The sequence below is a fragment of the Anabrus simplex genome, chromosome 14 (genome assembly GCF_040414725.1).
Source record: "Anabrus simplex isolate iqAnaSimp1 chromosome 14, ASM4041472v1, whole genome shotgun sequence".
Taxonomy (NCBI): domain Eukaryota; kingdom Metazoa; phylum Arthropoda; class Insecta; order Orthoptera; family Tettigoniidae; genus Anabrus; species Anabrus simplex.
Window position 1 is genome coordinate 50,453,081 of NC_090278.1, and position 25,667 is coordinate 50,478,747.

General features: G+C 37.3%; 1 protein-coding gene across 6 annotated transcripts in view; it reads right to left on the reverse strand.

Moving 5' to 3' along the window:
* The window catches only part of LOC136885242 (gastrula zinc finger protein XlCGF7.1), a 46,870-nt gene that overhangs the window by 2,553 nt on the left and 18,650 nt on the right, over positions 1 to 25,667 (reverse strand). For 5 of the 6 annotated variants that reach the window (XM_067157719.2, XM_067157716.2, XM_067157715.2 and 2 more), the window contains exons 3-4: positions 20,258 to 20,359; positions 9,486 to 9,544 (exon numbers count right to left, since the gene is read on the reverse strand). In XM_067157719.2, the coding sequence (XP_067013820.2) occupies positions 9,486 to 9,544; positions 20,258 to 20,359 (161 nt within the window). Of the gene's footprint in view, positions 1 to 8,146; positions 8,685 to 9,485; positions 9,545 to 20,257; positions 20,360 to 25,667 lie in introns of those variants that run through there. The other variant, XM_067157720.2, reaches the window with a different exon arrangement.

Genomic DNA, 25,667 nt, shown 5'->3' on the forward strand with positions numbered 1-25,667 from the left:
ATTGCAATAGGTGCTGTTTTATTTAACCCTTTTACTGCCAGGCAAAAATGTAAGGATGCGGTCTAAAAGTGCCAGGCTGTTTTAATGGAAAAATGTAGGCATTTAGATAAAATAAGCCAGGCTGAGTGGCTGACGGTTAATGTGCTGGCCTTCTAACCCCAACTTGGCAGGTTCGATCCTGGCTCAGTCCGGTGGTATTTGAAAGTGCTCAAATATGACAGCCCCGTGTCAGTAGATTTACTGGCACGTAAATGAACTCCTGTGGGACTAAATTCCGGCACCTCGGCGTCTCCGAAGACCTTAAAAAGTAGTTAGTGGGACATAAAGGAAATAACATTATTAGATAAAATAATGTAACTCCCCTGTTATTAAAGATACAAAAGCGAAACACAATCGGGGGTAAAATATAGTCATCTAAATTCAGGATAACTTTCAGATCAACATACATACATACATACATACATCTTCATGCCTTTCAGTGTTCAGTCTGCAAGCGTCTGTGAATGTACTAAATGTTGTTACAATCCTCTATTGGTAACTAGTGTTGTGGCCTCATTTAGTTCTCTATACCCTGTCATTATATCATTAGAAACTGAGTCTAAACATTGTAAACTTGGTCTCCCTCTACTCCTCTTACCCTCCATACAGAATCCATTATTCTCCCACGTAACCTATCCTCCTCCATTTGCTCACATGACACCACCACCGAAGCTGGTTTATGCATACAGCTTCATCCATTGAGTTCATTCCTAACTTAGCCCCTATCTCATCATTCTGAGTGCCCTCCTGCCATTGTTTTCACCTGTTTGTACCAGCAATCATTCTCACTACTTCCATGTCAGTTACTTCTCACTTGTGAATAAGATATCCGGAGTCCTCCCGGCTTCTGCTCCCATAAAGCAAAGTTGGTCTGAAAACAGACCGATGTAAAGATAGTTTCGTCTGGGAGCTGAATTCCTTACAGAGTACTGCTGATCACAACTGCAAGCTTACTGCACTAGTGTCACTGCACCTTGATTTAATCTCACTCACTACATTGCCATCCTGGGGAACACACATCCTAAATACTTGAAATTATCTACCGGTTCCAGCCTTGTATCACCAATCTGACATTCAATCCTGTTGAATTTCTCATCTTCTGACATCAATTTAACCTTCCAAAGACTAATTTTCATACCATACTCAATGAATCTATTTTCAACTTGCTAGATATTAGACTGCAAGCTTCTGGCACAATCTACCGTTAAGACCAAGTGATTGGTATAGGCCAGAGTGTTTACTACATATCCACCTAAATGAATCCCTCCCTGCCACTTTATATCTTTCAGCAGAAGATCCATGTAAACTACAAACAACAAAGGTGAAAGATTACAGCCTTGTCTAACCCCTGTAAGTACCCTGAACCACAAACTCATTCCACCATCAATTCTCACTGCAGTCCAATTGTCAACATAAATGCCTTTGATTGATTTTAATAATCTACCCTTAATCCCATAGTCTCCCAGTATGGTGAACACCTTTTCCCTTGGTACCCTGTCGTATGTTTTTCCTAGATCTGTGAAACGTAAACACAATTGTCTGTTCCTCTCATAGAATTTTTCAATTACCTGGCGCATGCAGAAAATCTGATCCTGACAGCCTGTCTGTGGTCTGAAACCACACTGGTTTTCATCCACCTTCCTCTGAACGACTGATTGTACCTTCCCTTCCAAGATGCCAGTGAATTCTTCTCCTGGTACACTAATCAACGAGATACCTCGATAGTTGCTACAATCCTTCCTGTTCCCTTGCCCATAGATAGGTGCAATTACTGCTTTTGTCCAATCTAAAGGTATCTTACCAACAGTCCTTGCTAATCTTATTTTATGAAGCCCTTTCATCTTTGCCTTCCCACTATACTTCACCATTTCTTAATTTCATCTACTCCTGCTGCTTTATAAAAATGGAGTTTATTTACTATACTTTCCAATTTCTCAAGCAAAATTACACCTACATAATTTTCCTCCTCCGCATGAGCTCTGTTGTTCGCAACACCACCATGAAGATTTACTTTTACGTTGAGAAGATTTTAAAAATATTCCCTCCACCTGTCCAGTGGTTCCCTGGGATCTATTATGAGTTCACCTGAATTACCCAAAACACTGTTCATTTTCTTTTTCCCTTCCTTTCTAAGATTATTTGTTACTGTCCATAAAGGTTTCACTGCTGCTTGACCTAGCCTTTCCAGGTTATTACATAAATATTCCCACGACTTCCTTTAGGAGTCAGCAACTATTTGTTTCACTCCATTCCATTCATCTACGTACAATTCCTGTCTGCATCAGCACTTGTTTGGATCCATTTCTGATAAGCCTTCTTTTTACATTTACAAGCTTCTCTCACTTCATCATTCCACCAAGATGTTTGATTTTTCCCACCTTTACACACAGTTGTTCCTAGGAATTCCCTTGCTGTTTCTACTACAGCATCCCTGTATGCCACCCATTCTCTTTCTATATCCTGAACCTGCTTACTGTCCACTGTTTGGAACTTCCTGCTAATTATATCCATGTACTTCTGCACGATTTCCTCATCCTGGAGATTTTCTACCCTTATTTGTTTACAGATTTCACTTTCTCTATCCTAGGCCTAGAGTTACTTAGTTAACTACAGATCAGATAGTGGTCTGTATCATCGAAAAATCCCTGCACATTCTTAACAGATTTCCTGAATTTGAAGTCATTTAAGATATAGTCTATTATGGATCTGATACCCCTAACCTCCCATGTGTAGGAATGAATAGCCTTATGCTTAAAGAATGCCTTCATAATTGCTAAACCCATATTAGCACAAATGTCCAGCAAATGCTCCCCATTCCCATTAGCTTCCATATCTTCCCCACATTTATCAATCACCCTTTCATATCCTTTAATCCTATTTCCAACTCTCGCATTGAAATTGTCCATTAGCACGATCCTATCCTTGCTGTTGACCCTGATTACAATGTCACTCAATACTTCACAAAACTTGTGAACTTCATCCTAATCTGCACTGTCACATGGTGAGTACACCATGACAATTCTCATCCTAATTCCTCAAAGTACCCAATCTACAAACATCATTCACTCATTTACGTGTGTAACAGAAAGCATGTTACAGCCCTCCCCCACACTCTGCCCTTCCCTTTTTAACATCTGTCAAGTATACTACATAATCTCTCCATCATTACCTCTGCTTTTTACCCGAATATCATTAACTCCTAACTCATCCAGATGCATCCTCTTTACTTACTCATCCAGTTCTACTTTCTTTCTTCCATAAGCCCCATTAATATTGATAGCTCCCCACCGATTTCCATTTTGTTCACCAAGTTGTTCCAAGGTGTCCCTCGCCTGACAAATGGGAGTGGGAATCCGTTACTCCCAGAGGTCCAAGTTGTGCTTAAAATGTTCTGAGCATGCTCAATGAAAATTCTGTGAAGCAGAATGCTATCCTTACTTACACACAGTCCAAGTGAAGATCACTATTTTAATAAGTTAGGGACCATCAGTGCATTGTATTAGTCCTATCTGCCTGAGCACAAGAGGAGCAATAACTCACAATATGTTCAAGATGCCCACTCCCCTTTCTTAGGAATTGGTATCCCGACTTTAAGGACCACTTGCTAGGTCACTCAGCCACTGTCCATGGTTCATGAACAAGGACGTGACTGCAGTAACCAACAACATGAATTTTAAATAGAATTAAAATGGTGACAATGTATTCCAAAACAAAATTGTTTGTTCAGAAAGGGAAGTTAATATTACTAATTAGAGGTGATATATGCAAAACCATTCCTACACATGGAATACATTAAGCTTAGTCTATACTGGGTCTGCAGATTTCCTTTCTCAATTAAAAAAAAGGGCGAAGGAAAAAATACGTTACCATAAAAATTATTACAACTACAGCTGAAGGAAAATACACCCATAATAAAGGCCAATATTTACATGGAAAGCCACAACAACTAACTTTGCCTATTAGAGGCAACTTTATAATAATTCAGCCGATAAACTCATTAGTTCACTGAATAAAGGATATTAAAAGTTCACATATTCTTTAAAGAACCGATCATCACTGCTACATAGAGCTATATAGTCCAAAATATGTATCTTAAAACAGTCCAAAACAAAGAGTCAAAGAAAACAGGGGAAAAAGATTCAATTAGAATTGTGCAGGCATCAGACCACCCAGACATAAGCTACTCCAATCAAAATAGAGGCTAAACATCACCATAGTGAAGTCAGATAACTAAAATGAAAATGTCTGAAGGACCAGCCTCACAAGACCGATTAAAGGAAGTCTCTCCCCATACCTGATAGTAATCCAGTCAACAATGAATGTCATGGTGAGAAATGATGAGAGGCATCGCCAACAAGGTGTGGACAAGAGGGTAGGTGTCCTCTGTTGAACAAGCACCATATTACACACACGGGATAGAAGGAGTTCCGAGAATTTATACCTTTTCCTAAAGGGGAAAATGTGACATATAGGAAGGGGAAAAGGAGGGAGAGAACATTTCAGAATGGAGTAGAAGATAATGGTGCAAAGCGTACACCATACTAAGTAAGTAAATACAGAAATCTGGGGCAGGTATGAATAGAAGATATTGCCAATGAGGACAGAGCTGCAGATACATAAAGTGATAATATGGTGGCGAAAGGTAAAAACAACATTACAACTTGCAACATCGTGAACGAAAAGAGTGTTAGTGAGCAAGAGACTATTTTGATTTTGCTGCTCTCAAGAGGTCAGAAACCTCTATCACACTGACTTTTCCAATTCACCCCCAGTAAGTTCTCACAATCATACCTGCAACCAAATACTCCAACAATTCCCTTCCTGCTGTAGAGACATACCTATAGTTTAAGTCAAATGGGAAGTGTTTTGGGCACAAGTGATTTCAGAAAATAACCCAATAACATGCCTGCCAAGTATTCTGGTTTTTCTGTAAAATGTACGGATTTTGAGTGTGCTTTACGGTTGTGCGGATGAACAACGTTATTGTACAGATTTTGAATATCCGCTCTTGGTTTCGCTTTCTGTGGTCAAATCGGATTTGCTGGACTTTCAATAATAGCTGGTATTGAAATTCGACCGGTAAATGTATCGATAATCACATTATAGATTATCACCATGCTTCTGTCACCTGTTTGACCTCAACTGCTACTTCATTCCCTGAGATGTTCCCGAACAAGTAGCAGGCTGTCATTTTGAAGAAAAGAAATCCATGAAAAGTAGCAGGCTGTGAATTTATATATAACAACTTTAGTAACTGGATCGTGCTTCGTAGCAGCTGTGAAAGGCTTCGTTTGTGTGTGGGTGTAACATTCGTGGTAATTCTGAAACTCGTGGAAATGGGTGACGAATTTGTATTTAGTATTTATAGTGGTGTTCGTAATCAGTTCAACTAAGAAACAATATTATCAGTCTTTTAGGGAGGCATATTCTGCTTTATTTCCTTGTTTTGTACAATCACGGAAAGTATTCCCAGTGTTAAGTGGAAACAGATGAGCACTCATCAAGATGTAATTTTGTGTAAGTACAATAAAACCTCGTTAATTCAAAGTTGTTGAGACGCAAAAATTGGACTTCGAATTACATGATTTCGAATTAACCACTGAGTCATAATTCAGAAATGCTAATCCTTGTAGCACCACAAACTATTCTAGGACCCCTTAGCATGCAATTAACCTTGATTCACAGCTTAAACCCCTCAAATGTCATGAAAAAGAAAACGAATTGCAAAATGTATCCATCCAACAGGGTGCATTTACAGTATTAAAATAATACACTTGGACAACTCACCGGCAAACATGAACTCATGCAATGAAATAAATAAAAAAATTCAAAGATGAGAAAAAATATGTACTGGCTCCCCTGTGCATGTTCTTTATTCATTGGATAACTGTACTGTATGCATTTGAGATGCCTTGTACTTACACGGAAAGTACCCAATGTCCTTAAAACATAATGGCTTATCGAACTTTCCTATGACAAGGGGAGAAAGTCTCTCGCTTCTGTCTGCATTACAACATAGAACAGTGGCTATCCTTGTAAGATTTCCCGCCATGGCACTCGTCAATGGCTGCCTTGTCTCATAATTCAAAATGCCAACTCTCGTTGTGTCACAAAGTATTCTCAGTTTAAACCTTTCAAATGGCATGGAAAATGCTATTTCCGAAATGTATCAAACAAGGTGCATTTATATTATTCAATATTGCATTTTGATAAAACACTGGCAAACATAACCTAACACAACGAAAGAAAGAAAAATTTCAAAGGCGAGGACAAGTTATGCTGGCTCTGCTGTGCAAATGCTTTATCTGTTTGATTACTGTACCGTTTGCATTTTAGATTTGTACTTGCATTAAAATTGCCCAACGCCCTTAAAACATCGCTGATTATGGAACTTTGATATGACGAGGGAAGGAAATCTCTCACTTCCGCATGTATTGTAACACAGTACAGTAACCTGTACCCTTGTATGATTTCCTGTCTGGCACTACTCTCCTTTAAAACTGTAAGTCCCTTTGGGCTCGGCATAAAAAAAAAATTTTAATGAAGTTTTATCGGCACTGACAATATTGTTTGGTGTGTATGAATTGATTATATGAGCCACGCTTTTTCGCCAACTGTCGGCATCACGAATGTTACAAGTACCTAATCTCATATCTGTTCCGTATTGAAGATAACAATAAGTAAAATTCTTTCAAGAATAAAATTTACTGTGTCCACCTATTCAATACAATTATATTCTGTAGTGATTAAATCCTACATGAATTACATATACTAATCAGGTACATGTTTCGTCCTAGTTTTGGGCATCTTCAGCCTAATAATAGTCTTAAGGTCAAGTCCTTAACACGTTCACGGCTGCTCGGATATCGGCAATCATTACCTTGGTACCGTAATACTTTCTTTGCTTAAAGGACTTCATTTCTATGTCCTTATGCATTTTAGATTATTATTTTAATTATTTCAATATTATTTATGTGCATACGAGCCATGACGCATGCCCTGCATCAGTGGCACTACCGATAAGCTTTTCGCCTTCGGTGCTGTTTGACGCGGCATGTGCGTCATGACTGTTAATGAAGTGGAACGAAGAAAATAATGTTTTGTTCGATTGCAGAACTTCTTTACAACAATAAAATAAGTTTTTGAACATTTCACACAAAAATACTGTGCTGTAGAATCTTATTATTGCTACGTAAACAATGTATACTCAACCCTCTACCCTTAAGCCTTTTGGGTTCAATACTTACATTAGGCCTACTCTATAAGCTGTACAATGTAACTAGTCAATACAGTGTGCTATTTTTCAGTGACATTTCCTCGCAAAAAATAACTCTTCTGAAAATGCGTTACATTCAATTACAATGTTATTCAGCAAGTTGTCATCTGCAAGGAAGCGAAAATAATAAATGGCTTTCACATCACTTGGCAGTGAAACCTTCATTCCCGGCCGACCAATAAAGTTTATTTGTTTCATTGAGGATGAATCTAAACTCCATGAAATGACCCCTGAAATATTGCCCATGTTATTTGGTGGGAGATTTGGAGATGAGATATTACTTACATCTTCCTCATCTTCTGTAATGTGAGAATTGGGAGTAAACGCTCGACACACACATCCGTGATTAAGATTCTCACTCAGGTGGCTACAGTCACTTTTCACACTGTCATCACTGTCGTCACTATCAATGCTGTCACTGTTACCAGTGTTCAGGAGAGCTTCCAGAATATCATAATTAATTGAAAATCACCTGTTTATCTTGCTGAGATGGGGTTTCTTCCGATGAGAAAGTTCTGAAACTTCACTGTTTCCTCTTGACATCACAGAAATGTATGCCGACTTGTAATGGCCACAGATATTGTAACTAACAACTGATCTGATGTCCGGATGGTGCATATGTTTAATAACACATTAACAATGCACAGATAAGATGTCTGTTTGTTTACATATATATTGGCGGAAATACGAGCTTTAATACTTGGCGCGGAGTGTGACGCACGTGTGTCGTCATCAGCACTGAGTGGAAGTGGAGTCATGATGCACATGTGTCGTCATCGGATGCGAACGTGTTAAACCAATTAAATATTAGAACTTAAAACTAAACACAAAGGTTTTATGCTTAAAATTTTTTTTTTCAAAAAGTTGTGCTTTAATGATGTTTACATAGATTTAAAATGTGTACATTAATTAAAACCCAGAATTTGTGACAAGGAAGCAATTAAAATTATCATACATTGACTAGAAATTGTCCAAAGCATAAATTAGAACTTCTCCAACTGTATGGATGAATCATTAGGTTGATAGTTTATACAAATATGTTCATTCAAAGGTGGTTATGATCACCTATGTTGTAAGTACACAGCTACAAAACTGGAACCGTGGTATAATGTCGTTCTTGTTGAGCTTGGATATCCCATTAGAAGGAAGCATGGTTGGATGGTATCATTTTATAGGTTAAAAATGAATATGTTGGAACAAGTTGTCAATATCATTCATTAGTCAGGTGCTCATCTGATAACATGTTTTTTTGGAATTTTCTGCCATTCTTGTCGGATTAATGTTCCTGTTGCTACATTGTTCTACCCTTGGGATGATTTATGAGTATTGTCTGTAATTGTCCAGTCAGATCCACTTGTTCCGGTTGCGTCTGAAAGAATTTTACTTATCGTTATCTTCAATACAGAACAGATATGAGATTAGTTACTTGTAACATTCGTGATGCCATTTGAATGGTTTAAACTGAGAATCAAGGTGATTGCATGCATTATTGGGTCTTAGAATACTTTGTTACACAATGAGTGTTGGCATTTTGAATTATGAGACATGACGACGTTCAAGTATATGGTTGCTATATTGTAGCATTATCCAACCCACTCAATGTGCTGTGCTCCATGGAAATCTTCACTTCATTAAATACAGCTTGCACCAGGCAAAAATATTTTTTCTCCTTAAAAGCAACTGCAGTAGAAACAGCTTCCCATCCAATATAGACTATAGTACAACAGTATTTACAAGTAGAGAAAGATGATATAATGACTTACAAACTTAGTACACAATTATACTTTTCCTAAAATCATACTAGCTGTCAAAAATGCATTCATTATCTATTTATCTCTTCACATATTATCTAAGTTTAATGTAATAATCAGACACATAATTAGGAACTTGAGACACTGTAGTTTGCAGAATGTAGTACATATAAAATGGTGGGGAACAACACCATGTCTTCATGACTTGAGCCATGCCATATTAAATCTGTCAGTAAGTAAATAACAGTAGCTAATAACAAAATCCACTGCACTAATTTTGCCCTCAAGTGCTCAATGAACAATATTTGTGAAATTAGAATAATAAGTGTTACTGAAATATGAATTAAGTCACAGTTAATGAAAAATTATACCGAACAGTATTTCTAGAAGTGACATTATTATAGAATCTGATCACTCACGTTTTCAAGGAAACTACACTCGCATTATACTCCTCATCATTGGTTTCAATCTTCATGTCCTATAAAATAAAGAGGAAATTTAAATTTATTAGCAAGAATTCCCCCACTTTAGAACTCAAAATTGTAGGGAGAAAAAAGTTAAAATTACATGGTCATTTTTAAGGCAATTTATCTTACAATGTACACCCAGCGTAGTATGATGTTTGAGGCTTCAGATCTCATAAGTCAATCCTCCTCTAAATTAATTCATGGTGTCATTTCAATCTTTACTATTTTCTGCCATCTGTGGTCCTCTGTGGAACTAAGGGAATGCGATTGATTTTGATCAGTGAATTTAATTGCAGTCGAAGTGTACGTGACTTCAGAAAGAACCCTACTGTGCATTAATGAACCATTCTAAATATTGAAAAAAAAATGCTGTGAGGTACTATGATTTAATGAAAAAATTGGGAAGTAAGTAAACTTCTAATATGCAGTGTCTCTTCACAGCATGGAAAGGGATATCCTGTGTGTTTACAATGCCTGCAAACCTGCTTGTCACATTGCAGGAGGAATAGAAGAAAATACCTGCACACATCTACCGAAAATTAGTGGAAACTCCACCTAAAAGGGTAGAAGCTATGATCGAGGAGAAAGGCAGGCTTATATCATAGTGACAACATAGCAGCACCAGTTAATCTGGTAACTACAGGTGTCCAGGCATCTAAGAGAAAGTTCTTGTCTTTATCACATAAAAAGAGAAAAATCTGTCCGGAATAGAGGAAAAATATTAAACTCAAGTTTCAAAAATGTACATGCCGAAGGAATGTAAAGTACTGAACAAAAACAGAGGTTCCAATTTTTGAAGTGAGTTATCAGTAAATTTCCCCACCTCACCAACCTACAGAAAATTGTCGAGTCAAATCCAAAGCATACACCTCTCCTAGTTGATAATGGCACACCATTTTGCCCTTCCAACATCTATCTATTCTTAGGTATATCTGATTTTATAATAAAATGTGCACATTCTAAAAAAAAAATCTGTAGCTTGTTTCACTCGCAGCAGCTGATTTTCAGTATATGCTTTCTTGAAGCATCCTTCTACCTGTGATGAAATTTTCCTTCTGGACCACAAGCGATTCCAGCATAGATGTGCTTAATGTAGGCCCGGATCCTGTCTGATTTTTCCTATCAACACTGAAAACTCTTCCTGTGGAGAGTTACTGTCAGGTGTGCTTAATACATTGCTTAAGGTTTTAGAGTAAAACTTTGTTTATACGTATTCTAGGGGACCAAAGGAAACAAAAGTATAAGTGTGGAAAACACTTAAATGAAATTTTGTAAATATGAAGCTGAGTTATATTCCAAAGTATGTGTGGCAATATGAAACAATATAAACACACAAGAAATGCATAGAGATTTAAAAAATACAGAGAGAGAGAGAGAGAGGGAAAAGAGTCACTTTACAAACGGTAGTACATTATTTTGGTTTGTTTTTTGTTGGCCGCGGCCACAGCATGAGCAGTATTCTAAACTTGGTATGATTTGGACATTATTTCCTTAGAAACGTTATGGCATGTCACAAAATGTTTGATAGTCCGTAGAGCATTGACAGCATCATTAAAGGTCACTGAAGTACGCTGCGGCTCTTCAGTATCAGCATTGTCGTGACTGCAGTCCTCACTAAACCCCTTCAGCAATCTCGGAGATAGTCGTGGCTTCTACAGTAACAAGGTTAGCATCAACATTTACAAAATTGTCCAATGATGCCTCCTCTTCCAGTTTTCTCCATTCGCTGTCATTATGTAGAGCATTGCCTTTATCACCTATGATATTACAATCATCATCAGAACTACCTCCAAATCCAGCTTTTCAGAAACAATTTCAATCTGTAAGTTTAGAAACATGATGCTATGACACCACAATGTAATGCTTTGCGTATCAGAAGAAAAGAAAATAGTAGATATTAATTTATTGTTTTTAATTTGTTTGAAAACACAGGACTATTATAACATCAACTCAGAGAATAATTTTTTCAGAGCCGCTTAACACTAGGCGACGGGAATCGGCTACGGAGTATCTCATATGAATTCAGTGTCGCTGAGCGGTAACCCGCCACACTACTTAGCCGCCTTCCCCGGCCTACTGCCCGTTTTCATCATCTTCTTGCCTCTTGTTATTGTCGAAAAGAAAGAAGAGAGTGTCATAGGTTTCATTCATATCCTATGTTGAAAGATCGTTTGGAAAAAGGTCTTTTCTATAAATTGGTGCTTCACCAGCATCTTACGATATTGCAACTTGAAGTTGCATATCACTCCAAGATTTAGCGGCTGCAGCTCGCTCGTGCAATTTGTGGGAAAAAATTCTACAGTCACATTCTTCAGATATGAAGTAATAGAATTTGCTGGGCATTGATCCACAAACAAGAAGAAATTACAACCTTTCGCTCCCATGTAGGCATCCATGCTTTGAAGCCCGTCTTCAAAAACTTTCGTTGTGACCCAGGATTTCTTATTGTTGGTGTATTTCATGGGGAGCGTAGCAACATTTTTAAAGCAACGTGGCTTTGAAAATTTGCCGATTGTCAGTGGAGGCAGTTTTTCACTTTCATCACTATTGGTACATAACAGAACTGTTACATGTTGTTTGCTTTGTTTCCCGCCGTGACATTTTTCCCCTCTGAACAGACTTATTTTTTGCTTTTCGCAACTTGGTATCCATTCCTATAATATCTTCTTTCACACTTTCGAAAAGTTAGTTGAACTGAGATGGTCATTACTTGAGACCATGCATTTCTCTTCTCAACTCTATTGCTACATTTATCGCATTTTAAGTTCCAGATGGTTGTATAATTTGTATAATGAAATATTCCGTGTTTATTTGGTCCACTTGTCTACTTATATCATACTGAATATTTTTCCCACAAGTGATGGGAAACGCAGTAGAGCTGTGTTACACATGTGAATCTGGCCCTGTTTTATGGCACTTGGTTCTCGACACTTGGCAAAAGGTAAAAGTTTTTGCGGGCGACCACAATGAAAGAATGTTATGCAATTGTACTTGTTAGTTAATTAAATGCCCTTCCTGTCACCTACCCTATGTGTGTTCACTATTGCGTGTTTCTGTGGTGGTTGGTAGTGTGATGTGTTGTATGAATATGAAGAGGAGAGTGTGGGATTAAACACAAACCATACCATACACAGTTAAAATTTCTGGCCCCACTGGGAATTGAACACGAGGCCCTCTAAACTGAAAGCCAACAGGTTGACCATTTAGCCAATGAGCCGGACATCATTCATACTGATTATAATTTATTTAGTACAGTTTATAGTGTTTTGAAACGGAATTCATAATATGAAGGAACATGAAATGCTCAACCACTGAAGGGAGTTCTGAACAGAACGCAACTGAAGAATGTGAAGCCCCCAGTCCACAGCGACTGGGTGTCGCTGAGCTGTCACCAGTTGGGGTTGTGAAATCTACCTCAGCTGCTGGTAGTGGAAGTGAACTATTTCAAGGTCAGTCGCCGGGACAGAGTAGCCCTGTGTGAAGAGCTCCATTTAAAATAATGTTCCATAAGCACATGCGGCTGGTAGCCGATTCCTGTCACCTGGTGTGAAACTGCCCTTAATGCCTGGTACTGTGCGAAGTCCTAGGGCAAATATTTCACATTAACATGCATAAACATGTAAAAAGAGGAAATAAATGAGAGATTTCTTACCTGTCATATGTTGATCTTCATTTCGTCCTTCTTTTCGATGTTTACACATCTGATTGCATTCTGCACCAGCATTTTACGATAATGCAACTTGAAGTTGCTTATCACTCCAAGATTGAGCAGCTACAGCTTGCTCATACAATTCGTGGGAAAAAAATTCTAGTGTCATTCTTCAGATATGAAGTAATAGGAGGATGTGCTGGGCATTGATCCACAAATAATAAGAAATTACTACCTTTCGCTCCCATGTACGCGTCCACACTTCGAAGTCAGTCTTCAAAAACTTTCGTTGTGATCCAGGATTTCTTATTGTTGGTGTATTTCGTGGGGAGTGTAGCAAAGTTTTTAAAACAACGCAGCTTTGAAAATTTGCTGATTGTCAGTGGAGGCAGTTTTTCACTTCCGTCACTATTAACACATAACAGAACTGTTACGCATTGTTTGCTTTGTTTCCTGCCGTGATACTTTTCCCCTCTGAATGGCACTGTAGTCCAGGCATTACACTAAAATACAGGCCTGTCTTGTCCACATTGAAAAAGTCCTTGGGAGCGAATTGAGATATCAATTCTTTCAAACAATTTTCCTACCAATCTTGCACAGTCTCGGCATAGACACTTCTGCATTCCCCATGCACATTATGACTGCTGATACCGTGTCTAACCTTAAATTTGTGTAGCCAGCCCAACAAAGCACTAAATCTTCTATACCAAGTCTGATCACTAGTTCACCTGCCTTTTTGCAAAACACTGGTCCACTGATTGGAATACCTTCTGCCCTATGTTGCCTGAACCACTGTAATAAACAATCTTCTGGCCGTTCATATTTTCCACCTTGAATGCAGATCTGCTTATTTAACGTAACACCTAACACATGAGTGCTTTCTTCAATTTCCGCAGCCTTAACTACAATAGTATTTAAGGTAGACGGAGCAATCTCCAATATCCTAGCAATTTCAACTCTCATTTCATGTTGCCACTTTCCTTCACTACACTCAAAATTTGTAATTTTCAGCAATCATAATGCTCATTCTCTTTCTTTCACCCATGTTCACTATTCACGAATCTCATGATGCTAATCACAACTCGGTCATACCTGAAGCACAGAGCACCAAAAAGTAAGCTCGAAAATAGCTTCCAGGTCACTCACGCTACCAAACATGTGCATAGAGGTATGATTTCCAAGAAAAGTACAGTGCGAGTCATAAGTCTATGTTTAGAATATTTCTTGTGATTTTAAAGATGGAAACCATTGTAAACGAATAAATGAAGCATTTTGCCTTCGAGGACTTATGATATAAGTGTACAAGCGTAAAAATTGTATAAGTGAAAGACGTATAAATGAAATAACTCACCGTAATACGTATCAGATTTTTGAAAGACGTATAAATGAAATAACTCACCCTAACAGTAAATATGTTGGAAGATAGTCCGCCTAGTCAATACAATTCATTTATTTACCTTTCACCTTAACATCTAGTACATGTTTCGAGAATATTATGCATTCTCTTCCTCAGCTAGTGGATTAAAATTCAGTATACAATAAGACCTGACTAAAATACGGGGGCCCCCATTAAAATTCAAAACAATGAGTATGACAATGTGACACTTAAAAATTTTGGATAGTACAAACACAGAATTAAAATCCGATTTTGTCAAGTACAAATTAAAAACACAATATAGTCTAATTAATGTCTAATTAAATACAACGTCTTGTGATGATATGAATTCACAGTGTCCTTGAAGTTGCCTTGCATAGTTCAAAAATGTTGAGTTAAGGATGAATGAAATTGCATTAAAACTTGAAGTCCTGCCGATATCCACCGTTAATGGGTGTTAAAATGATGTCTATTTAAATTAAAATATTGGACACAGCGTCATATAATGATGTGAAATTACGGTGTCCTAGGAATTATAATACTATCTTGCGTAGTTCAATTGGATTTGTACAAGAATAAATGAAGAAGTAGAAGAAGTAGAAATTGATGAATTCATCAACTTATTAAAGTTTATATTAGAAAACAACTTTTTTACTTTCAACAACAACGTGTACAAACAAGTTAATGGGTTGGCCATGGGACCACCAGCGTCTGGTATCCTTGCAGATATATTTATGGACCATATGGAATCTAATAAAATAATCGGTAAACTAAAAGGATTAGACTTATGGTTAAGGTTTGTTGATGACGCGTTCGCTATCATTAACGAACAAGAACTCAAGCCAAACGAACTGTTAGACCAATTAAACAAGCTTGATAAACATATAATGTTTACAATCGAGTCGGAAGATAATAAAAGTCTAAACTACTTAGACGTAACATTAACTAGAGACAATAAAAACCTGATTTACCAAGTATTTAGAAAACCTACACACACAGATGTTGTTATTAGGAAAGACTCGAACCACCCAGGAGAACATAAGAAAGCGGCATTGCATTTTACAGCTTCATCAATAGAGCAGTAAGAATACCATTAAACAGAAATGATTTTAATAAAGAGATAAACATTATATAAGATATTGCCAAAAGAAACGGTTACCCCAAAAGCTATGTCAATAGGATAAAGAGTAAGGTCGTGAATAGACCTAACACCCTACTTGTAAATAAGGAAGAAAAAAAGAAATTCGCTACAGTCACTTACATTAATAAACAATCATACAGTTTGGCTAAACTATTTAGAAAACACAATATCCATGTATCCTTTAGGACAGACAATAATAATAATAATTTATTGTTCAATTCGAATAGCGTAAACACCAACAGTAGGTTCAGTAAATCAGAAGTATACAAACTGTCGTGCCAAGATTGCGGAAAAAAATATGTCGGACAGTCAGGTAGAAGTGTGGTGGTACGGTATAAAGAGCATGTCAATGCACGAAAACATTCTAGATACTCTGCAATGTGTGAACACATGCATGAAAGCAACCATCATTTCACAAATATTGAACGTGATATGACTTTATTACATTCATTAAGCAAAGGCAAACAAACGAATGCCTTAGAGAAATTAGAAATATACAAATTGCAAAAATTTGATAATGAGAACAACCTAAATGAACACATTGCAGAAGACAATCAGTTGTTTAAATTGGTAACCCAATACCCTAGTAAGAGGCCAAATGATGTCAAGCGTGTAAGGGGGGAAGTATGACTGTAGTATCAGGGGCGGTTCCTTCCACCCCTCCTTCCATCCAACACGCAACCCAATGTAATTCTGTAACCAGTTGCCATACATCAGGTGCCTCAACATCTATCTAACACATGCATGCCACACGTAATATTTACATCATCACACTGGTACGGTTTAATATTTTTACCCCGTTGTATTCTCATTTGTTCATGTCGGAGCCTTTTGTTAATTTTTAATTCATTTCCTTTCTATAGACCATTTTAACCTATTTTCAACCTGGCTGCATAATACATCTATCAACCGAAGATAATGGCAGGACTCCAAGTTTTAACGCAACTTCATTTATTCTTGTACAAATCCAACTGAACTACGCAAGATAGTATTATAATTCCTAGGACACCGTAATTTCACATCATTATACGACGCTGTGTCCAATATTTTAATTTAAATAGACATCATTTTAACACCCATTAACGGTGGATATCGGCAGGACTTCAAGTTTTAATGCAATTTCATTCATCCTTAACTCAACATTTTTGAACTACGCAAGGCAACTTCAAGGACACTGTGAATTCATATCATCACAAGACATTGTATTTAATTAGACATTAATTAGACTATATTGCGTTTTTAATTTGTACTTGACAAAATGGGATTTTAATTCTATGTTTGTACTATCCAAAATTTTTAAGTGTCACATTGTCATACTCATTGTTTTGAATTTTAATGGGGGCCCCGTATTTTAGTCAGGTCTTATTGTATACTGAATTTTAATCCACTAGCTGAGGAAGAGAATGCATAATATTCTCGAAACATGTACTAGATGTTAAGGTGAAAGGTAAATAAATGAATTGTATTGACTAGGCGGACTATCTTCCAACATATTTACTGTTACTAAGTCAATACGGATCCAATCCCGACCATCATGGTCAAGATTATTAATAATAACTCACCCTAATACGTATCAGATTTTGACACGACTGCTGAAAAGAAACATGTAAGTGTGAAACGTATTAAAAAGTTTTACTGTATAGAGGAGAACAGATTCACAAAGATTTCACAATGCTCACGGATAGCAGAAGGAAGTGATGATCGAGTAAGTATAGTTGATAACTCAAAAGCATTGGAACGAAGAGGGTTGAATAGCAATGCTCCAAATGATGGAACAATTTTCTCCTTTCCTTCTTTTGTCACAGAAAATTATTTTTATTGTGATAATATTGCTTTTCCATAATAATTTCCCCTTTGACCATAATGCCACAATTGTGAAGTGAAATCTGTAATAGCCGGCACCTCTTCAAAAATGGTTAACCAGATATTGGAAGGATCTGAACCCACAACCTTCCAACTTTAAAACACAGCAACAAAGCTTGAAATTTTACAAGACTCCTGTTCTTGAAATCATAGGGCAAAGTACCTGAGCAATCTGAAAGAGAGTTTTGTGATTTCAATGTGCAATGACAAAGATGCAAATCACAATCAACATAATGATGACCTTGTTGTGTATATCACATTCTGATGTACTGCACTTCAACAAGCTGAGCATATTATTGACTAGACGATGTACCGATGCTTCGCTACAGGATTCTCAGACTGTCCTTGCAGTTTTCCTAACTGAAGTCAACATAGGTCAATACAAAAATGTCATTAGGAATGTAGTGATTAAAAGCAATGTTATCATATAACATACTCGATCAAATGCAAACCGTACATTTTCTCACTTTTAACAAACAGTACTACGGTGCCGATCTAACAGTCCAAAGTTTCAGAGCTGGAATGACCAGGCCACAGACAACCATGAACACTCCTCTGCCATTATTGCTTAAGTGAGCATGCTGCTCATTCTAATCAGAGTAGGGACTGAATAGCTCGAATACTATGATAAACCAGTGTGTTACGTACCAGTAGTATCAGAAAATTTACAAACCAAAGGAATGGCATGATAAAGAAGGAAGTTTTCTAACTCCCCAGCTACTTCCCGCAAATATTCAGGCAGGCTATTACAATCGGTACGACCAGGTGACTTGGCCATGTGCTTAGGGGCATGCAGCTGTGAGCTTGCATCCGGGAGATGGTGGATTCGAACCCCACTGTTGGTAGCCCTGAAGATGGTATTCTGTGGTTTCCCATTTTCACACCAGGCTGTACCTTAATTAATGTCAAAGCCGAATCCTTCACACTCCTAGCACTTGCCTATCCCATCATCGCCGTAAGACCTATCTGCGTTGGTGTGACATAAAGCAAATTTAAAATTAAAAAATACTTGGTACGCAGCAGTATTCCTATTCATCAAAGATGAGTGGCAACAGAAGACACAAAGTACATCACAACAAACAATGGTCAATGTAATGTTATTATGGATCAATTTTATGACCTTTCTATACTGTAGGCCTTCTCATTTATGGTAGTTTTCTTTCAACTCTGTGATATTAGGGCGTCTTATAAAATTATTTATAGCATAGACCGTAGTTCCATATTATCCGACTATACACACCAATTTCCATTAAATTCGGCTTAACCCATTTTCTCGAGACTTGGCGCTGAAATGGACTTAGTAACGAAAATCCAAATTCATGAATATCTCTGTGTTTATATCCGGTATGGTAAAAAAATATAAGACATAAATGGTCGGAAAATTTATACTATATAACTTGGTCTACGAGTGTTTTGTAAGACGAGAAAATATTTTAAATAAATTGTGACTTGATAAGCGAGTGAAGTTTCGCAATACGAGCGTCACATGTACGTACGTTTCCACCTCCCCTGTGCCTTTGTTTTCCCCTCCCCCTGCCACTCTTTTTCCTGGGAAAGTGTGTGTGTAATCATTTCCCGCTCTGGACTTCAGTTGGCGTGCCTCGCTCGCATAGTCAACACCGTACAAGTGTACATGTTTTGTTTCTGTCATCTGTGATATAACTGTTCTGCAATGATGGGCCCTGTGAACGAAAAGAAGGCTAAAAAGGAATTCGGTCGGAAGAAGGAGATAATTACAGTGGATGAATCTGTTCAATGACAATGCAATGTCACTTTTTTGTGAAATCCTCAAAAGAGGCAAAAGCAACGGTCATTGGACAGGTTCCTCGTTAAAGTTGCACGAAAAGAAAACACTTCCAATGAGTCAACCGATAGCAGTGATTCCGTTAGTGAAATTCGTGCTACACAGTAACTCTTCTCATGTCATCTCTCATCTCCCTCACACCAACAATGATTCTAAGGTAAAGTGCAGTTTAATTGTTTTACGTTATATTTTGTTTTAGAAATGTTATGCGAATAAATGTTTTTGTGTTGTGGACGAATCATCCGAATTTCAATAGTTTCTTATGGGAAAATTTGCTTTGATATACGAGTGATTTGGATTACAAGCATGTTGCCGGAACAAATTATGCTCGCAGTCCAAGGTTCCCCTGTATTTGAGAATTACATTTTAGGCCTTCCCTTAAACTACCATTTCCCTCAGCATGAATAAAATTATGTATGGCCTAGATTGTAGCGACTTATTCCCCTACTTTGCATACCAATTTTCATTAATATAGGACCACTAATAACATAAATATTTGAGAATTAAATTTTAGACCTTCCCTTAAACTACCATTTCACTCAGCGTGAATAAAATTATTTACAGCCTAGATAATAGCGACTTGTTCCTTGACTTTGCATGCTGAGTTTTATTAGATTCCCTTCAGCTGTTTTCTTGTGATGTGTGTACATACATACATACATACAAACAGACAGACAGACAGAAATTACAGAAATTTGAAAAGTGCATTTCCTTGTTACTGTGGACACGACCGATACAGAAATATCATTATTTTTAAATTCTGTGCTAACGTACAGACAAAACTCTTATTTTATATATATATATAGATATAAGAATTCCCAAACAATAAACTGCTACATGGAAAACTGTATCATTTAATATATATTATATACTGAGGTGTAGGCTACTTAACCTGAATTACAAGTTCCTCTTTGACAATTGGTTTATAAAATACATCTTCAGGTTCAGTCTTCACATCTGTCTGTTTTTCAATGGGCAGTTTCACATCACGATCCTAAGAAAAATCAGAGAGAGGGAAATGAAATTCAAATTAAAATGCATATCATCCGCCTTCATAGTGTTAAAATTCACAAAACTCTCCCTTACTAGCAAAATAATGCACGGGATCAAATGAGGCATAGTAATATTAAACTGACTTTTTAACATTACATAGTGCAGAAGTGTAATACCTCACTTATATGTAGCCCACATCATCAGAAGTGAAAACAATTTCACACATCCATGTCAGAAGACCTTTAAACTTGCACTAATGAAGTATGGACCAAGTAAGAGATAGCACAAGAACAATGTAGAATAAATACAAGACATATCCACACAGGACACACTGAGGTCATATGCTAGCTAAAGTACAGAAACGACACTCGATAGATTGCACTTTTGACTTGTCAGCAATTGGCAGTCAGAACAAAGAGTGGTTATTGAATATACTGAAATGTGTCTCTATTTGAGAGACAATCACTGTCTATGGGCTATATACATACAAATTTATAATACAATAAGGACGGGTGCCGAGAAAATTTCTGTTTGCCTTGCTGAGCTTTGCGGGTGGCTCCCAAGTAACAGAACTTATGTTTGGTGAGAATATATTTATATTATGTAGCTGAGCAGACAAACTATCAGCAGAATTAATAGTCACATTCTTATAACTTATCCAGTAAAACACTGAAGTGGACTAATGTCACTAGCTAAGAAATTTATCAAAAAGTTATTTTCTGTATATTAATGGGGCAGGTGAAGAAGCTGTGTCTGGTCAACTGGTCCCCTTATAGAAACCACCATATTTCTAAAAACAGTGAGCCGAAATAGATTTCAACAGATACTTAACTACCTGTAATTCAATGACAGAGTCAGATAACAGATTATATCAATAGGATACGGAAAGTTCAGCGCCTGTTAGATTATTTTTGCCGAAGTTTCAGTCTCTATAAAATCTGAAGCACTAACTGCAATTAGATGAAGGGATGATCCCATGGTGTGGATGCTTGATGTTCAGGACATATAATCCAGGGAAATTAATATTACGTGGTATTTTAGTTTGAATGGTCTGCCGGGGGTTGAAGCAGGATACATCTATAACTTGGAGATATGTACAGGAGAAGAAAAGAAATTTGACCAGACAATATTACCTCTCATGAACCCTTTTCTTGGTATGTGGCACCATATTTATTACAAGTTCTGTTATAATATTGTGATTATTGCCGTAAACCTTATGCAGCATAAAACACTGGTTTGTGGAGCCATGCAAGCTGAAGGACAATTCTTGTGATCTACAAAAAGGTGTGATGGCTTTTATGTGGAAAGGTGAAGTTTTACTTGTAGTTTGGACAGATATTCAAGTTGTCAGAATGATAACTACCAAACATGATGCTTCTATGCAGCCAACATGCAACCTAGGTATGATAACAGGGTCGATCATATTCAGCATCTTTATTCTTTCCTACAACAGATTTATGACAGCAGTAGATCAGGCAGACCAATACCAGGCATAATTTACTCTTCTTCATTTGCAAGAAAGTAAAATTTAATAACAGAATAAAATTTTATTTTACAAACTATGCTCTATTCAAAGCATTTAGACTGTTCTCTTTCTTAAATCCCCTTAAAGTTTAATAATAATGTTATTTGTTTTACGTCCCACTAACTACTCTTTTACGGTTTTCGGAGACACCGAGGTGCTGGAATTTAGTCTTGCAGGAGTTCTTTTACGTGCCGGTAAATCTACCGACATGAGGCTGACGTATTTGAGCACCCTCAAATACCACCGGACTGAGCCAGGATCGAACCTGCCAAGTTGGGGTCAGAAGGCCAGCGTCTTAACCACCTGAGCCACTCAGCCCAGCCCCTTAAAGTTTTTTTCTTTTTGCTAGGGGCTTTACGTAGCACCGACACAGAGAGGTCTTATGGCGATGATGGGATAGGAAAGGCCTAGGAGTTGGAAGGAAGCAGCCCCAGCATTTGCCTGGTGTGAAAATGGGAAACCATGGAAAACCACCCTTAAAGTTTAGGTACAAGCAGTTTTTGATGGGAGTTACTAGGGAACAGTTGACTGAACGTGTAGCTCTCTTTGAGGTCGATCAACAGAGCTCCCAATCAGACTCTCTGAACAAATTAAGGATCATATCCTGGAGAAATTCGCAGCAACAGGAGCAAACATAAAACCCAACTAGTGTGTGCCAAGAGAGTTCAAGCACAAGTAACCATGGTGAAACAAGATAAACGAGCTAATAATATTGAGTGTACCTCAGAAAGGGTTCCTGCTATTCGGATTACCACACCAAAAGAGTACTATAACTATTCAGGAAGACTTCTAGTAAAAAACACAATAGTCCCTCACAGGTTAGTGAAGTTCTAACAGTTCATTTGTATGCATTAGAGGTCTGCAAGCCACCCATTTTGTTTGCTCACGTTCATTTAACCCTCATACAGTCAACCGTACTTGGGATTGGCTAGCACCATGTAGCCCAAGGTAAGGCGGCTAATGCGCTTATGGATAGAATCGACAAAGTTGTGACGAACAAACTTTAAAGAAGTGAGGAAAGGAGAGTGGCTGACTATAAAATATTGAACACTATGCGAAATATTTTAATGACATTTTCAGTGAAGTAATTTGTAATTAGTTTCATACTTACTATAAACACTGTGAGATCAACTACACAAGTTCTCTCTTTTTTTTTTTTTACACCTTGGTTTACGCCACACCAACACAGATAGGTTTCATAGCGACAGCAGGACAGGAAAGGACTAGGAGTGGGAAAGAAGAGGCCATGGCCATAATTAAGATACAGACCTAGCATTTGCATGGTGTGAAAATAGGAAACCACAGAAAACAATCTTCAGGGCTGGGGTTCTAATCCACTATCTCCGGAATATTGGGTACTGGCCACATATTAGCAACTGAAGCTATTGAGCTTGATAACTACATTAGTAGAGACAGAACATTAACTTGTGCCATCTTCCACGATGACATAAATATTCATCATTACCATATTGTGTGTTTTAGTACAGAATAAATCAAGAAAGCATCATTTTCTCTATCTCTGTTAAGCGAGCTCCTTTTGTCACTAATTTAGTTACCAGCTGAACTGAGATTTCTTCCACTTGCTGCACTGGGAGTGGAATAGATAATATTTTCTTTGCTAGCAGAGCAAGTCTATTCTGTGCTGTTATATCTCTACCATGCAAGGTATCGTCATGAGAAAGGTGATTTTTTAATAGACAAATTGTTGTAGGAGAAATATCAGCTTTGTTTATTTGTCCATAGTCTGTGCCAACATTAACTCATTTTAGAGATGGAAACCTGTTCCTGAAACATCTGTAAAGAGAAGAAAATTTGTTGCAGACATTTTGATGCACTTCAGTATAATGTTCAGTTTGATATCATGGGGTACTCTATGTGATGTGCACAATGTGTTAAGCCACACTTTACACACATGTGCTTTCATATATAAGATAGAAAATGTAAACATAAATAAGGAAGTACAACATTTACATGGCACATATCCTACTTGTTCATCATTCGTAAGAAACATTTCCATGCTTCCCTCTTCATCCTGTCTTACTTTAGTAATCCATATTCTTTCCCCTCAATTTTTTGCTTTCAGTCTGTCTTTGGATTTCCCTTCCATGTTCACCAAGAGCGTAGTGACTGCAAATGTGAATTAGTCGAACAAACGTTGTGCCTTCGCTCAGATTATCTCGCTTCAAGTGGTTGGACAGGTCACGCTCTCTAGTGGAGTAGGACTAAACTACACGACTACCTTTGTTCGACCGACTGTAAAAGGGGAATACAGATCTTTAGCATGCATGCCCTCCACTTTAGAGGTAGGTACAAAGTGGTCAGGAATAAGGCTTGTGCATGGTGTGAAAGGCACCCTGTCTGCAATGTGTTATGGTATTTCAAAACGTGATTTTTGAGTGAAATTCATAATGCATTACCAACTATATCAACCAAAATTAAGTTGGGGAGTACCAACATATTTAATAACAAAATTCTGGGTAGGTAAACGGTGATTATTGGCATAAAATGGTAGAAAATAACTCTCATAGTAATTGTTTCAGTTGACTTTATTTAAATTGTAATACTAATTTGCAGAATCAGTATATCAAACCAATATGCATACAAATTTTTATTAACAAGTACAGTACTGCTGTACTGTGGAGTTTTATTTTAAAAATCTGAGAATTTCTCTTAACTTCCTTATAACTGATACAAACAAAATATGATAAATGATGTACACAAAGTAATAAAAATATCAATTTCCCATACCTCTTAGCTTGGCATATTTACAGAACTAGGATAAGTACCCATTATTTCCAAGGGTTGTGAAAAGGGAAAACAATAATTTAGCTTATTATTTTTATAAAAATTATTATATGAATAATTTAACTAATTATTTTTATGTATAGTTTTTAGCATTTAGAGCAAGAGAGCAATCTTCTTTTCCTTCTCATTTTTACTTTTTCTTATAGTGGCTTGCTAGTGGTTCTTCAACGTTGCACCAACACGTCAAAGGGCAGTAATGGGAAAGTAGCAGCATGGCCTTAGTTAAGGTACAGCCCCAGCATTTGCCTGATGTGAAAATGGGAAACCACAGGAAACCATATTCAGGGCTGCCAATGGTGAGATATTATAGTTGTCAGTGTATTCATGAATTATTTGTTTATGTGAAGTTATAACATTTTTGTAATAGTATATCTTTGACCTTTCCAGAAGTGCATAAATGTACAGTTTGTGTAATTTAAAAAATGAAAAAAAAAACACCACATAAATCTTGCTGCTTAGGCCGAAATGAATCAAACTAGTATCAATAATATGCAGGAAAATGCAGGTGAAGACCAATACGTCTCACGCATTACTTCATGGTGAATAATAACCCCCAGTAGAACTTTCATCAAGTACCTTCCATTAGCTGATACCAACTTGGCAAAAGCTTGCTGAGACTATGAGAAGAGTAGGTGATTAATTAGATTGATTGATGATTGATGTTTGTTGTTTAAAGGGGCCTAACATCGAGGTCATCGGCCCCTAGGTGATTAATTAAACAATAAATGTTGTCAAATTCTCGCTGAAGAATTTAAACAATGTATACCCACTACAGGCACATGATTGAAATAATGATGATGAAGATGACTGTTGTTTAAAGGGGCCTAACAGCTATATCATCAGCCCCTAATGGTATGAGGTTCAATGAAAAGAAACGATAATTAAAACTTCAAAATGTGTATCCACTGAATAGAATCTAAAATGAATGATGAAAAAAGACCATGAATACAAAGCAATCAGCAGATCCAATTCACAATCC